The sequence below is a fragment of the Coregonus lavaretus genome (assembly GCF_964263955.1).
Source record: "Coregonus lavaretus genome assembly, contig: HAP1_SCAFFOLD_2094, whole genome shotgun sequence".
In the NCBI taxonomy this organism is placed as follows: Eukaryota; Metazoa; Chordata; class Actinopteri; order Salmoniformes; family Salmonidae; genus Coregonus; species Coregonus lavaretus.
The window spans coordinates 63180-79180 of NW_028163536.1; the positions used below are offsets into that span (position 1 = coordinate 63180).

At 43.9% G+C, this 16001-nt stretch overlaps 1 protein-coding gene across 1 annotated transcript; it reads left to right on the plus strand.

The window, feature by feature from the left end:
• The first annotated feature begins 367 nt into the window (after positions 1-367).
• Positions 368-9542, plus strand: LOC311118006 (tripartite motif-containing protein 16-like). Its single transcript, XM_084192886.1, has 7 exons — positions 368-992; positions 1403-1498; positions 6923-7156; positions 7253-7412; positions 7538-7597; positions 7834-8341; positions 8653-9542. Exons 1-7 carry the CDS (start codon positions 396-398, stop codon positions 8696-8698), a joined length of 1701 nt encoding a protein of 566 aa, XP_084049012.1. The 5' UTR covers positions 368-395; the 3' UTR covers positions 8699-9542.
• Positions 9543-16001: the final 6459 nt, after the last annotated feature.

Consider the following 16001-nt stretch of genomic DNA (forward strand, 5'->3'; position numbering starts at 1 on the left):
CCCCCCCCCATTACAACCACTTATTAATTATTATAGACACTTATAATCAGTGTTATAACACATAAGTGTATTATAAGGCATTATGAAGCTTATTAAAATAATTATAATATGTACTTCATAGGAACTGTTACCCTTTATATATTCTAACAACTCATATTTGTTAGATTTATTCCAAATGAAGGGCCCTAACCTAGAAACTAAAATATTTGTCTCCCTCTCCATGTTGAACGCAGTTCTCTCTCTATCCCTCCCTCCCTCCCTCCCTCCCTCCCTCTAACCTCACCTATCTGGCAGATCCAGAAAGTCCTCGCCCTCCCAAAAACTCACTTCTGAGGAAACAAAACTGATCTGAGTCTCTGTGTCGTCTGTCTGTGTGAGAGTGAACAACCGTCCAAATGGCTCAGCAGGGAGTTCTGCTGGACCAGGAACAGTTCTGTTGTTCTGTCTGTCTGCATCTACTGAAGGAGCCGGTCACTACTGCCTGTGGACACAGTTACTGTAGGCGCTGTATTGAGGACTGCTGGGATCAGGATGTTCTGAAAGGGGTCTATAGCTGTCCTCAGTGCAGACAGACCTTCACTCCAAGGCCTAATCTGAGGAAAAATACCATTTTGGCTGAGTTGGTGGAGAAACTGAAGAAGACAGGACTCCAGGCTGCTCCCCCTCCTGCTCTGTGCTATGCTGGACCTGGAGATGTGGCGTGTGATTTCTGCACTGGGACCAGAAAGCAGAAAGCCCTCATGTCCTGTCTGGCGTGTCTGGCCTCTTACTGTGAGACTCACCTCCAACCTCACTATGAATTTCCTCCTTTGAAGAAGCACAAGCTGGTCAAAGCCACCGCACAACTACAGGAGAAGATCTGCTCTCATCATGACAAACTGCTGGAGGTTTACTGTCGTACCGATCAGCAGTGTATCTGTCTGCTGTGTGTGATGGATGAACATAAAGGCCATGAAACAGTGTCAGCTGCAGCAGAGAGGACTGAGAAACAGGTAAGACCAGAACTACTTGTTGGTGACTGTCTGATAAACAAATAATAATTACAGTAGGAACTAAGGCTGTTTGAATATGAGATCATTCAAATGAAATCAATCCTCAGCAGAACAAATATGAACACAAACCTTGATTATATAGATGTGTTAACCCAGAGTCTCCAAATGTATCACCATTTTCTAAAGTCAAACACCATTGTAATTCGTTATCAAACACCCAATCAGCTCCCCTGTTTTGTGCACTGTTAAAACTATAATCTTTCACATAACAATATAATAATATAATTTCACACAGACACTTCCTCAACATATTAATCCCTATCTTCTATGGGCCCTATGTCCCATTACTATACTATTGATCTACTGGACAAATAAAGCTTGATAGCTCATTGAAGAGTGATTCTCCACAGAGGCAGCTGGGGATGAGTCAGCAGAAAGTCCAGCAGAGATTCCAGGAGAGAGAGAAGGAGCTGAAGGAGCTCCAACAGGCTGTGGAGTCTCTCAAGGTGAGTATTGTTGACCAGAGGAGACACACCATTTCACTTCTCTCCTCCAGTCAGAGAGAGAGAGATGCCCCTATCCAATCCCACTGGCTCCACTGTTGGGAACAGGCTGTCTGGACCCCTTTCAGAGAATAGACTGCTTAATGTAACCGGCGGGATATGAACCCAGGTCTACTGAGGGAGAAAACAACATCTTGACCGTTACACCAAGAGGACATTCCCTATTGGGCTGAGGGCCGAATCTGATTTTGAAGTCGAAGGCGGGGCTACCTCATCACATAACCATAAGTAACCATGACTGACTCATGTCCCCTATACATTAACATGGAGCTCTCTCTCTCTCTCTCTCTCAATTCAATTGAATTCAAAGGGCATTATTGGCATGGGAAACATATGTTTACATTGCCACAGCAAGTGAAATAGATAATAAACAAAAGTGAAATAAACCACCAGAAATTAACAGTAAACATTACACTCACAAAATGTTCAAAGGAATAGAGACTTTCAAATGTTATAATTCAAGTGCAAACAGAGTGAGCCATTCGCCAGACTGAGTTCTGGAGGTGAAATGGAAATGAATGAGGGAGAGTTAAGTGAGGTAGAAGGTGTGGTGAAGAGCTCAGAACCAGAGCCTGGCATCAATGGACATGGTAAAGAAGAATCTGGTGCAGTAGGAATTACATTGTTGGAGAAAGTGGATCCATACCTTTTGGCAGATCCATTTGTGGATTCAGGGTGGGTGGGAAAGGAGTTGGTTGCAGTTGAATCAGTGAAGGTAACCTGTAGTGGACTTGTGATATTTGTTTGTGTTTCTTCTGACCAGAGGGAGTGGGCGCTCCGTGTCACGCAACTTGGGTCAAGATCTGTTTCGTGCTTTGCTCTTAGGAACAGGGCACCATTGAAAGGAGTGATTTCTGGGGTAGCGTTAAGTGTAGAAGTGGAGCAATTAAGGTTGAAGATTCCTGGTGTTTGTGATTCCCGCCGTTTGGTGCAACACAGACCCGGTGGTGAGCGTGGTGAAACAGAGGAGTCACTGTCAGTCCTTTTGAGTTTTGAGTCTTTACCCGACAAAGTCATGGTAGGATATATCAGTTATCCTGTTAGAGCTTTTGTGGCGAATCCACTGCACTGATTCAGGTGCAACGTTTATGGTCATGTTGCAGCTGTTTGTAGGAGGGAGATTCCAAGATGTGGGAATTGTGCAGGAGGGGATAGAGGATTGTGTAGTTTCGGTGGATAATGTTGTGTGTGTCAACTGTTGGGATGCCCATGTTGCTGGGGATCTGAAGTGTCCGGTGCGAGAGAGGCAGGTTGAGGTGGCTAGAGTCAGAGTAGTGCAGAAGGTGTCGTATGCTGAGGCAGTGAAGGAAGTAGAGGAGGATGGGTCAAGGGTGAGAGATCCTGAGAGGATCCCTGTGAGTAGTAGATCTGTGCCAGCACAGAGGGATAGGCCAACGAGTGATATATGCTTCAGTAAAGTTAGCTTCTTAGAGTTCATAGCAATGGTTATCAACTGTACCGCAGAAATGGAACGTAAAAAAAAGAAAAAATATGTTGTGGTGGCAGCTGCAGAGAAGTATTTGGGCATACAAGATTAGACTTCAGAAGAGTTACAGGGTGTGTTGAGTGGTGGTGTCCCGTCCTCCCAGGCCGTTGGCATGGTGCAGGAGCAGATAGGGTCAAAGTAGTGGAATGGGGTAGTGGGTATTTAATGAGTAGGGTTAGTTGGAAGGGTGTTTTTCTGTATTATTATAATTTCCCCTTTTCCCATTTTGTGTCACAAAGTATAATGGATTTATATTATAATCCAGCCTCCGTTTATTACTTACGAACAGACCGTAAATAGTTGGTTAGTTTTGGTAAATTTAAAAATAAAGTGGTTTTCGTGTGTTCTCGGCTGGGTGCCAAGCGGAATCCGTTAAACATGTCTCTTTTCGTAGACAAGTGTTTGTTTCTTAACAATCTTCAAGGTTACACAGGGGAGGGGTGGAAGACAGGGTTTGCTAGCACAGATAGTTTTGGGTGTTTCTAGTGTGGGGATGTAGGGCATAATGCTAGTGCAGACAAGCGCGACCAGCCGGCAGCGGGGGCTAGGACTAGGCTGGACACAATACATTTTGAACGCCTTTTTCTGATAAAATTACTTCATTGCATCCGCCATGGAGCCCAGTTTCATAATATTACCATATGGCAGAACACTTGATAAACAACACATTTGTTTTATTTTTTAAATGTGGTTTGAACTGGGTGTGACCTAGTAACCTCTATGTGAAAGTCCAGCAATTGGCATTTCATAGGTGGGGCAGGTTTGAGACTGATCTCCAGAATTAATAAGAAAAATACACTTTATTTCTCAGCTGCCTCACCAATGTCTTTACGTGAATTAATAACTTTTAATTGCTAAATGTTTCCAATAGATGGCTGCATAAAACCACAAAGCATCAGGTATAGGCTACAAGCATAAAATAGCATGCAACAAAAAGACTATGTCCTATGATTTTCTAAAAAGGTCACTCATTACTTTACAGTTAGCTATATATCTCGTATTAGGCCTGTGTTGCTTTTGGGAGAGCAACAAAATATTAACTCTAGCAGGTATTGAACACCGGCCAAATAATCCCTACTCAGATGCGCTAACCTCAACCCTAGTAAACATGCATTATAAAAACCTTCTATATAAAATTATCTCATATTGGGAGTAAATAGCCTCTGAATAGAAAAGAAAAAACACTGCATCTTCCAGCCCACCAATAAATTACATCATGCAACCGTCGCGGTTAGCATATTTACCTCAACATGCCCCTCGCTTGCGTGAGAAGGCAGAGTGGCTCGATGCTGGTTGATGAATTTGACAATGAATGTACTAGAAAAATATGTTTTTGTCGACCAGAGGTGACTGAATTAATGTTCAGGCTTATTGATAATCGTTATAGTAACGAAGTATAATTTAAAAACATGAGCATAAAAACAGGTAATAATAAACATGAATCATCATTATATTACTTCACAGTAATGTGTTTTCAGTCCTTCCTCTTGCGTTAGCAGTGTGGAAAGGGACAGTAAAAAGCTCAGGCAGGAGTTTTCCTGTGTGGTGGAGTGGTGGTGTATCCAGGGAGAGAACTAAACTAATCTTCTGAAAAGTCATTCATGGTCTTATGCTGCCATCTATTGGAATTATTAAGCAACTGCAGTAGTACTGAATAAAGTGTTTTTCCTTACTAATCCTTACTAAAATAGTGATTACTCAGAATTGCAAAATAAATGGCAGGGGTACCAGGAGGGAGGAGAGTACATTTTTTACATTTTAGTCATTTAGCAGATGCTCTTATCCAGAGCGACTTACATTTTCATACTGTCCCGCCATGGGAAACGAACCCACAACCCTGGTGTTGCAAGCGCCTTGCTCTACCAGCTGAGCTACACGGTAGTAGTGCATGGCCAAGTGGTGGTGCGCAGGCCGTGGAGAAAGCGGTGGTGGGGAGGGTTGCAGCTGGGCTACATGAGCTGAGGCAGGTTTCTGTAGTAACAGAGACTCCGGTGGGCGAAGGCTTGGTGGGCTCATCCCAGGAAATATTGCCTGTCATTGGGGAAGAGGCACTGATCAGGGGGGAAGTGCAGGGGGGCAGAGACTGGGGAGGAGGAGGACGGTACCGTGCCAATGGAGGAGGAGGAAGAGGGGGGAGGTGAGTCTGCGGGAGCGGAGGACAAGGCGGTCTCGTTTTCAGACGGCTCATTGGATCCAGAGCTGACAGCCAGTCAGGCTGAGGGCCCAGTATATATGGTGAGAGAACTTTCTAGGTTCCTGAAGGAGACTAAAGGGGAAAAAGAAGGTTCTGCTGGAGTCTTATTTGATTGATCCTGGAAGGTTTGTAAGGTCAGTACAACACGTGATGAAGAATGAGGGGTTTAGTGTCCTCTCACCCAGGAAGCGGTATAGGCTGAGAAAATGGGTCATGGGTTCTTAAGGGCATGTCTTCAGAATCTGCTTAAATTGATGTTTTTTTCTGTCATGGCGGCTTTATGGGCTTCTCTACTGGTTTCTGATTGTGGTGATTTCCCTCCCACCTCTTATGGAGATTTCACGGTTAGACTTCCTTAACATGAACGGCAGCAGAGACTGGGGGAATAAGTCAAACAAAAACATTTAAACGTGATTTTTTTGCAAGAGACACACAGTGATGTGATTAATGAAGTGTATTGGGGGTCTGGTGGAAGGGGGCGCAGGTGCTGAGCCATGGCACAAATCTTAGTGCAGGAATAGCAAAAGAGGTGTGTAAGGGTAGGTTGTTAGTGGTTAGAGCCAAAATCAATTTCCTTGTCTTTGCTTTCCAAAATGTGTCTGCACCTAGTACAGGGCTCAGTTCTCTGTTTCACCAGGGCCCAGGCAGGTGTCCTATTGGAAATTCCATGTAAAGCTCTTCCAAGATGTCAGTTTTTGCTCAAACTTCCAAGGCTTTTGGGAGAGGTGGGGACAGCAGAAGGGGGAGTAACTTCTGTTGTGGGGAGAGGAGGGAGCCTGATGGGAGGGTAACTTCTGTTGTGGGGAGATGAGGGTGCCTGATGGGTGGGTAACTTCTGTTGTGGGGAGATGAGGGAGCCTGATGGGTGGGTAACTTCTGTTGTGGGGAGATGAGGGAGCCTGATGGGTGGGTAACTTCTGTTGTGAGGAGATGAGGGAGCCTGATGGGTGGGTAACTTCTGTTGTGGGGAGATGAGGGAGCCTGATGGGTGGGTAACTTCTGTTGTGGGGAGATGAGGGAGCCTGATGGGTGGGTAACGTTTTTTGTGGGGAAATGAGGGAGCCTGATGGGTGGGTAACTTCTGTTGTGGGGAGATGAGGGAGCCTGATGGGTGGGTAAGGAGGGACAGGGCACCTCTGCAGCTTCCAGGGGGGTTGCAGTGGGGCTGTGAGTGGCTCAAGATGCTTGGGGTGTATCTGGGCTCCGGGGGGTGGGTTAGGAAGAACTGGGAAGGAGTGTCACAAGCGGTGGTGTCGAGGCTGACGAAATGGAGGGGGCTCATCTCCCTAGTGTCATACAGAGGGGCGGTGCTGATCATCAACAACTTGGTCGTATCCTCTCTATGGCTTAAATTGGCCATTCTCAACGCCCCCGGTGGTCTGCTTGTGGACCTGCAGCGCAAGTTAGTGAATTTTTTCTGGTCAGGGTGGCAGCGTTCTGACTCAGCAGCACAGAGGCTACTGCACCGTACGGAGGTGGGCTGGAGGGAACCAGCATGTGCTCTGTTGAGGAGGGCTGGTGGTTTGGGGCTGGATCAGCAGATCTTCATCATGCGGCAGGAGAGACTCAATAAAGCAGGGGTCTCTGATTTCCATGCAATGTGCTTTTAGGGGTGGGGGTGTTAGTGTAATGAGGATGGCTCATTAAAGTAAGACAAGTCAGTCTCTCTCTCTCTCTCTCTTAACAGAGCTCTGCACAGGCAGCAGTGGAGGACAGTGATAAGATCTTTACCGAGCTGATCCGCTCCATTGAGAGAAGGCGCTCTGAGGTGAAGGAGCTGATCAGAGCCCAAGAGAAGGCTCAAGTGAGTCAAGCTGAAGGACTCCTGGAGCAACTGGAACAGGAGATAGCTGAGCTGAGGAAGAGAAGCACTGAGCTGGAGCAGCTCTCACACACAGAGGATCACATCCATTTCCTCCAGGTAACTCAACTGCCTTGATACATGTGATATGAAATTAAAACTCAATGTGAAACTCTCAATCATTTGGTTCTGTTCTCTCTCTCTCTCTCCCCCCAGAGTTATCAGTCTCTCTCCGGTACCAGTGTATCTTCAGACTTACCCAGCATCGTTGTCCGTCCTCTTCAGTACTTTGGAGATGTGAGTAAGACTGTGTCTGAACTGAGAGAGAAACTAGAAGACGTCCTTAAAGGAGAATGGACCAAGATCTCCTCTACAGGTGTGTTGAAAATAATAAGAACATCAACTTTAGACCATTGAAAGTTCCCTACTAGTCATATACACGTGGAATATGGTATGATGATAACATTCCCTCTCTCTGTGAATGTGTTTGTGTGTCTGTAGTGAATATAGTGGATGTTGTACTGCCTCCAGAGCCCAAGACCAGAGAACAGTTCTTACAATGTGAGTCTCTTTATTCTGAAGTAACTAACAGTCTCTTTTTACTGACACTCCTAACAATCCCTCTAGAAATATATAGCAATAGTAGATCTAATCAAAGACTGGGTATCTATCTGACTCCTCATATTTCTCTGATTTGATCTCTGCTGTGCTCTAATCAAAGACAGGGTAGATACAGTATCTGACTTCACTTATTGTTCTAACTCCCCTCATTGGTCTCTGCACTGCTCTTCTCCCAGATTCCTGTCAGCTCACACTGGACCCAAACACAGCCGACACACACCTCTCTCTGTCTGAAGGGAACAGAAAGGTGACCTATACAGACCAAGTCCAACCATATCCTGTTCATCCAGACAGATTCACTAACTACTGTCAGGTTCTGTGTAGAGAGGGTCTGTCTGGACGCTGTTACTGGGAGGTGGAGTGGAGTGGGTGGTGTGTTACAGCAGTCTCATATAAAGACATCAGCAGAACAGAAACAGATGGTGGATTTGGATACAATAACAAGTCCTGGAGGTTAGAGTGCTCTAGTGGTGGTTATTGGTTCAGACACAATAATGTTGTGACTAAAGTATCAGGCCCTCAGTCCTCCAGAGTAGGAGTGTACCTGGATCACAAGGCAGGTAATCTGTCCTTCTACAGTGTCTCTGACACAATGACCCTCCTCCACAGCGTCCAGACCACATTCACTCAGCCCCTCTATCCTGGGTTTAATCTCTTTGGTACTGCTGAGCTGGTTAAACGGTAGTAGGGTCCACATAGACACTAGTCATGCTGGTGTAGTCTATAGCTGAGCTGGTTAAACTGTAGTAGGGTCCACATAGATACTAGTCATGCTGGTGTAGTCTATAGCTGAGCTGGTTAAACTGTAGTAGGGTCCACATAGATACTAGTCATGCTGGTGTAGTCTATAGCTGAGCTGGTTAAACTGTAGTAGGGTCCACATAGATACTAGTCATGCTGGTGTAGTCTATAGCTGAGCTGGTTAAACTGTAGTAGGGTCCACATAGATACTAGTCATGCTGGTGTAGTCTATAGCTGAGCTGGTTAAACTGTAGTAGGGTCCACATAGATACTAGTCATGCTGGTGTAGTCTATAGCTGAGCTGGTTAAACTGTAGTAGGGTCCACATAGATACTAGTCATGCTGGTGTAGTCTATAGCTGAGCTGGTTAAACTGTAGTAGGGTCCACATAGATACTAGTCATGCTGGTGTAGTCTATAGCTGAGCTGGTTAAACTGTAGTAGGGTCCACATAGATACTAGTCATGCTGGTGTAGTCTATAGCTGAGCTGGTTAAACTGTAGTAGGGTCCACATAGATACTAGTCATGCTGGTGTAGTCTATAGCTGAGCTGGTTAAACTGTAGTAGGGTCCACATAGATACTAGTCATGCTGGTGTAGTCTATAGCTGAGCTGGTTAAACTGTAGTAGGGTCCACATAGATACTAGTCATGCTGGTGGTGATGGTCCCCAGATGTGATGATTCATTCTGCTCTGTTTTTATGTACAATGATTTGATTGATTTGATATTATTATTATTATCTTCAGAATATGTTATGAATTACAATTCAATGCATTCATATTTTTTTAAGTGCAATGTTTTAATCTTATATATTCACATTAATCATGATGTATGCTGTTAATGTATGTTGGTTGTCATTCAGAACCATTGAAATGTTTTCTCAATTGGTTCTCTGTCTCAATGTCATTTTCCTCAGCATCATGGAACAGGTAGTTACTTACTTGCTAATTGAACTATATGGGCCGGTTTCCCGGACACAGATGAAGCCTAGTCCTTGACTAAAAAGCATGTTCAATGGAGATGTCCGGGAAACCGGCCCTAAATTTGGCATCTTTTATTCTCCCATACTGCTCAGTCAAGCAACATTAAACCTGTCCAGCAGGTGGTGCTATTATCCAAACAATAAAAACATCACATATCTTGACTTGTCACTCAGTATATCAGAAATGTTCAGAATTGTACTTTAATATCATTGGAGATTGATGGTCTTTTTAATCCACTACCCAGAGTCAGGAACAGATGAAGTTAGGTCTGCTACTGTTCAGTTATTAAATATGATTCATGGTGATGGGAAATAAAAAATCCATCTAGTAGTAGTTTTCCTTTGCTATTTATTCCAAGGTGTGTCTTTAACTTGTAAATGGATTGTGTTGAAGCTGGCATGTGGTGTGGATGATAGAATAGAGTGAATAGAGGAGAGAAGAGAGGAGGAGAGGAGAACATCATATAGAAGAGTGGCGCAGTGGTCTAAGGCACTGCATCGCAGTGCTAGCTGTGCCACTAGAGATCCTGGTTCGAATCCAGGCTCTGTCGTAGCCGGCAGCGACCGGGAGACCCATGGGGCGGCGCACAATTGGCCCAGCGTCGTCCAGGGTAGGGGAGGGAATGGCCGGCAGGGGATGTAGCTCAGTTGGTAGAGCATGGCGTTTGCAACGCCAGGGTTGTGGGTTCGATAAAATAATGTATGTGCTAACTGTAAGTCGCTCTGGATAAGAGCGTCTGCTAAATGACTAAAAATGTAATAATGGGGCGGCAGGTAGCTTAGTGGTTAAGAGCGTTGTACCAGTAACCGAAAGGTCGCTGGTTCTAATCCCCAAGCCGACTAGGTGAAAAATCTGTTGATGTGCCCTTGAGCAAGGCACTTAACCCTAATTGCTCTGGATAAGAGCGTCTGCTAAATGACCAATTATTATTTTTATTTTTTTGATAAGATAGAGAAACAATTCATACCCAGGGGAGTTACTGGCTCTGGCCCAAATGACTCCCTGTTCCCTACGTAGTGCACTAGGCTACTTCTGACCAGATCTAAAGTAGTGCACTACATAGGGAATAGGGTGGAGATTGGAGATTTGCTCACTGGCATTAGAATATTAGAAAATCATACTGGAATGTTAGTGGTTGCCTCATTAGAATATCGTTATGTTAGTGGTTGCCTCGTTAGAATATTAGAAAATCATACTGTAATGTTAGTGGTTGCCTCGTTAGAATATCATTGTAATGTTAGTGGTTGCCTCATTAGAATATCATAATGTAATGTTAGTGGTTGCCTCATTAGAATATCATACTGTAATGTTAGTGGTTGCCTCATTAGAATATCATACTGTCATGTTAGTGGTTGCCTCATTAGAATATCATATTGTAATGTTATTGGTTGCCTCATTAGAATATCATACTGTAATGTTAGTGGTTGCCTCATTAGAATATCATACTGGAATGTTAGTGGTTGCCTCATTAGAATATTAGAAAATCATACTGTAATGTTAGTGGTTGCCTCGTTAGAATATCATACTGTAATGTTAGTGGTTGCCTCATTAGAATATTAGAAAATCATACTGTAATGTTAGTGGTTGCCTCGTTAGAATATCATACTGTAATGTTAGTGGTTGCCTCATTAGAATATCATACTGTAATGTTACAGTGAGGGAAAAAAGTATTTTTATCCCCTGCTGATTTTGTACGTTTGCAAACTGACAAAGAAATGATCAATCTATAATTTTAATGGTAGGTTTATTTGAACAGTGAGAGACAGAATAACAACAAAAAAATTATAAATTGTTATGAATTGATTTGCATTTTAATGAGGGAAATAAGTATTTGACCCCTCTGCAAAACATGACTTAGTACTAGGTGGCAAAACCCTTGTTGGCAATCAGAGGTCAGACATTTCTTGTAGTTGGCCACCAGGTTTGCACACATCTCAGGAGGGATTTTTTCCCACTCCTCTTTGCAGATCTTCTCCAAGTCATTAAGGTTTCGAGGCTGACGTTTGGCAACTCGAACCTTCAGCTCCCTCCACAGATTTTCTATGGGATTAAGGTCTGGAGACTGGGTAGGCCACTCCAGGACCTTAATGTGGTTCTTCTTGAGCCACTCCTTTGTTGCCTTGGCCGTGTGTTTGGGGTCATTGTCATGCTGGAATACCCATCCACGACCCATTTTCAATGCCCTGGCTGAGGGAAGGAGGTTCTCACCCAAGATTTGACGGTACATGGCCCCGTCCATCGTCCCTTTGATGCGGTGAAGTTGTCCTGTCCCCTTAGCAGAAAAACACCCCCAAAGCATAATGTTTCCACCTCCATGTTTGACGGTGGGGATGGTGTTCTTGGGGTCATAGGTAGCATTCCTCCTCCTCCAAACACGCTGAGTTGAGTTGATGCCAAAGAGCTCCATTTTGGAGCACAACACTTTCACCCAGTTCTCCTCTGAATCATTCAGATGTTCATTGGCAAACTTCAGACGGGCATGTATATGTGCTTTCTTGAGCAGGGGGACCTTGCAGGCGCTGCAGGATTTCAATCCTTCACGGCGTAGTGTGTTACCAATAGTTTTCTTGGTGACTATGGTCACAGCTGCCTTGAGATCATTGACAAGATCCTCCCATGTAGTTCTGGGCTGATTCCTCACCGTTCTCATGATCATTGCAACTCCACGAGGTGAGATCTTGCATGGAGCCCTAGGCCGAGGGAGATTGACAGTTATTTTGTGTTTCTGCCGTTTGCGAATATTCGCACCAACTGTTGTCACCTTCTCACCAAGCTGCTTGGCGATAGTCTTGTAGCCCATTCCAGCCTTGTGTAGGTCTACAATCTTGTCCCTGACATCCTTGGAGAGCTCTTTGGTCTTGGCCATGGTGGAGAGTTTGGAATCTGATTGATTGATTGCTTCTGTGGACAGGTGTCTTTTATATAGGTAACAAGCTGAGATTAGGAGCACTCGCTTTAAGAGTGTGCTCCTAATCTCAGCTCGTTACCTGTATAAAAGACACCTGGGAGCCAGAAATCCTTCTGATTTGAGAGGGGATCAAATACTTTTTTCCCTCACTGTAGTGGTTGAGTCCCCCCTTTTTCTTCTGTTGTGTTTTCCCTCAGTGTTCCTTATTGAAAATCAATTAACAATTCACCCCCCCCAAAAAAATCTTATTACGGGTTTGTTTTAATCACTTTGGTACTATTTTCACAAGCAGGTGGTACATTTTCACAACTCTTAGTATAAAACCCCTAGCTGGTCACGCTTGTAAAGCAGCCAGTCTTTCATTCAAAACCTGTCATTGTGCATTCATTTGGATTGGAAACATCTCTCACCACACAACCATTGATTCAAAATATAAATGTAATGAGAGCATTGGTTTAATCACCAAAACAACTTAAAACTAATCAATTGAAAATATATCATTAACTACCAGTTAATCCAGTAGCAATTACTGCAAGATAATTGTTTCAAATAACCCTTAGAAGTGCTGAAATTAATATGCTACAGTACTGTAGATTACAGTTTACATTAGGCAATACACTTACATTCCCCAACAACATTGACAATCTATCATTTCCATGATATCTATCCAATGTGTAATCAAAGGTGTGATCAATGATGACATCCTCTACAATCATTCATGGGGAATTTTTTTTATTTTTCTGATATAATTGCAACATACAGTACTGTCTGTAATTAGATGTAAGACATTTAAATGAAACATTACATGAATGAAAATAAAATAATGTTTAGCACGCATTAATTAGCATCAAGCCTGTCTAGAGCATTTGGCCATAAATTCTCATCCACATCAGTAAATGTCCTCATTGTTCATGCACCGCTGGAGAAACCTTTCGGCATGTTGAATCAAAGCTTGACATTGGTCTGCATTGATGTCATCACATGCCTCTTCCATGGCCAGAAGGAGGGTGGCACGCTCATGGGGATGGCGATCGTACACCTTCCACCTCCATGATGAAAAAAATAATTTAATAAGGTTGAGGAAGGAGAGTACCGGGGGGGCTGGTATAGGGTCACGAATCAGGGAGGGACCTGAAACCATGCCTGAACCACCTCTGAATGGTGGAACCTGACATTGTCCCACACAATGACATAGGTGACCCCTTCACCTTGACAGGCCTGCTCCATTTCATTGAGAAACACAATGAGGTGTGCAGCGTGGTAGGATCCAAGTAATGGTCTACGTCCTACCACACCATCTTCAGAGATAGCTGCTGCTCTTGGAAATGTTTCCCCTGCGTTGTCCAGGCACTTGGACGGACGCCCGTCGGCAGATGAGGTTCCGCCCACGGCGCCAAGTTTTGGCCCAGGTTGAAGCCCGCTTCATCAATAAAGATATACTAGTGATGGTTCACAGCAGCATCAAGCACCATCACCCTCTAAAAATATATTTTGGTTAGTTCTTTTTACAGTATAGTTCCATTATGATATTGTGAAGTAGCATGTGCATTAATAGCAACAGTAATACAGTGTATTTATATAGTGCTGTACCTGAACATACTCGGCCCCCAGTTGTTTCTCTCAGAAGGCTCCAGGTCAATGTGTTCCATAGATACCTGGTGCCTCTTCAAAAGGCGGGTGATTGGTGGTAGGCTGATGGATGCCACATTGGCAAAGGTGTCATCATTCTCCTCAATGGCCTGATTTATTTCAGACAGACGTATTTCATTTCTGGCCCTCACCATTTCCACCACTGCCCACTCCTGCTGGTTGGTCAGCACACGACCACAACCACGGGGTCTTCTGTCAATTCTGAGGGTAGAACAAGAGTATACTGTCAGTAGATCATACTGGAAGAATACTGGAACAAGTTATGTGAATTTACATGCATTACATCATGTAATTTATTGTAAATGTAATGGTAAAGCATAGCTACGAAACCCCTACCTGTCCCAGACCTGCTGTTTTCAACTCTTTAATGATCGGCTATGAAAAGCCAACTGAGAGACCTGAGCCCTAGGACCATACGTCGGGACTACCGGCCGTGGTGACTCCTTGCTGTCCCCAGTCCGCCTGGCCTTGCTGCTATTCCAGTTTCAACTGTTCTGCCTGCGGTTATGGAACCCCTACCTGTCCCAGACCTGCTGTTTTCAACTCTTAATGATCGGCTATGAAAAGCCAACTGAGATTTATTCCTGATTATTATTTGACCATGCTTGTCACTTATGAACATTTTTGAACATCTTGGCATGGTTCTGTTATAATCTCCACCCGGCACAGCCAGAAGAGGACTGGCCACCCCTCATAGCCTGGTTCCTCTCTAGGTTTCTTCCTAGGTTTTCGCCTTTCTAGGGAGTTTTTCCTAGCCACCGTGCTTCTACACCTGCATTACTAGCTGTTTGGGGTTTTAGGCTGGGTTTCTGTACAGCACTTCGAGATATTAGCTGATGTAAGAAGGGCTATATAAAATAAAATTGATTGATTGATTGCATATCCTTCAGACTTACCGGTTTTCTTGGAGAAAATGTTCTTATGATTGAATTGACAGTTGATCTTTTCAGATTGGGGCGAACTAATCTGGCAGCCTCTGCCATGGTAAGGCCTCTGTTTACCACATGGTCAACAACGATGGCCCAGACTTCATTAGACACAACAGTTCCCTGCCGTCTGCCTCCCTCTCTCTGATGTCCTCCTCTTTGACCTCTCTGACCTCTTTAACGGGGCCCATCCCTCCTCTCTGATTGGCCCCTTGTCCACAAGCTCTTGGATTTCTTCCTCTCCCTTGCTGTCTATCCTGCTCCATGTTGAAAGAAATGTTCATAAACATCCTTTTATATGGTGACCAATTGTGGTTCCCAATATGTGGAATCAATTAGCAATAATGAGCAGTCATTATGTATGGTTATCATGTATCATACATGTTATCTAGATATTTATACTTTACAAACACATTTTTATTTCTGTAGTTCTCAAAATCCTTATATAGTAGACAAACCAGTTTAAAATCTATAGTTTTACCAAACGGTTAAGTGATTAACCATTAAGCGCAGTTAGACTAAGTGATGGTCAAATGTATTTAAACAAATGAGAAGAGAATCATATGAAAAGTATTGTGAGCATTGCATTGTGAAAGGCATTTACTTTATATGAAAGGTATTTCTAGATGAAACACTGATTTAGGTAATGGTGAAAATGTTACTGTGTGGTTTTGTGTTTTGTACTTAGTCAATTGAAAATGTGCTTCAAGTTTTGAAGAAAAAAGTAAACAGCCTTTTTGACGTTCTGTGATGAGTTTTGTTCTAAGAGTTGTGAAATTTTACCACACACTTGTGAAAATAGTACCAAGACAACACTGGGGAACAGGTTGTCTGGAATCCAGTAACAGTGGAAATTGACCCCCTCCTCTCTCTCTGTGAGTTATCAGTGCTCTGTACAGGCAGAAGTTAGTAAGTATGAGACAATCTTTACTGAGCTGATCCGCTCCATTGAGAGAAGGCGCTCTGAGGTGAAGGAGCTGATCAGAGCCCAAGAGAAGGCTCAAGTGAGTCAAGCTGAAGGACTCCTGGAGCAACTGGAGCAGGAGATAGCTGAGCTGAGGAAGAGAAGCACTGAGCTGGAGCAGCTCTCACACACAGAGGATCACATCCATTTCCTCCAGGTAACTCAACTGCCT

Coding starts and splice junctions, on each gene's coding strand:
- LOC311118006 (XM_084192886.1), top strand. CDS start 396: ATGGCTCAGCAGGGAGTTCTGCTGGACCAGGAACAGTTCTGTTGTTCT. Junction 993..1,402: donor CAGAGAGGACTGAGAAACAG/GTAAGACCAGAA, acceptor GATTCTCCACAG/AGGCAGCTGGGGATGAGTCA. Junction 1,499..6,922: donor AGGCTGTGGAGTCTCTCAAG/GTGAGTATTGTT, acceptor CTCTCTTAACAG/AGCTCTGCACAGGCAGCAGT.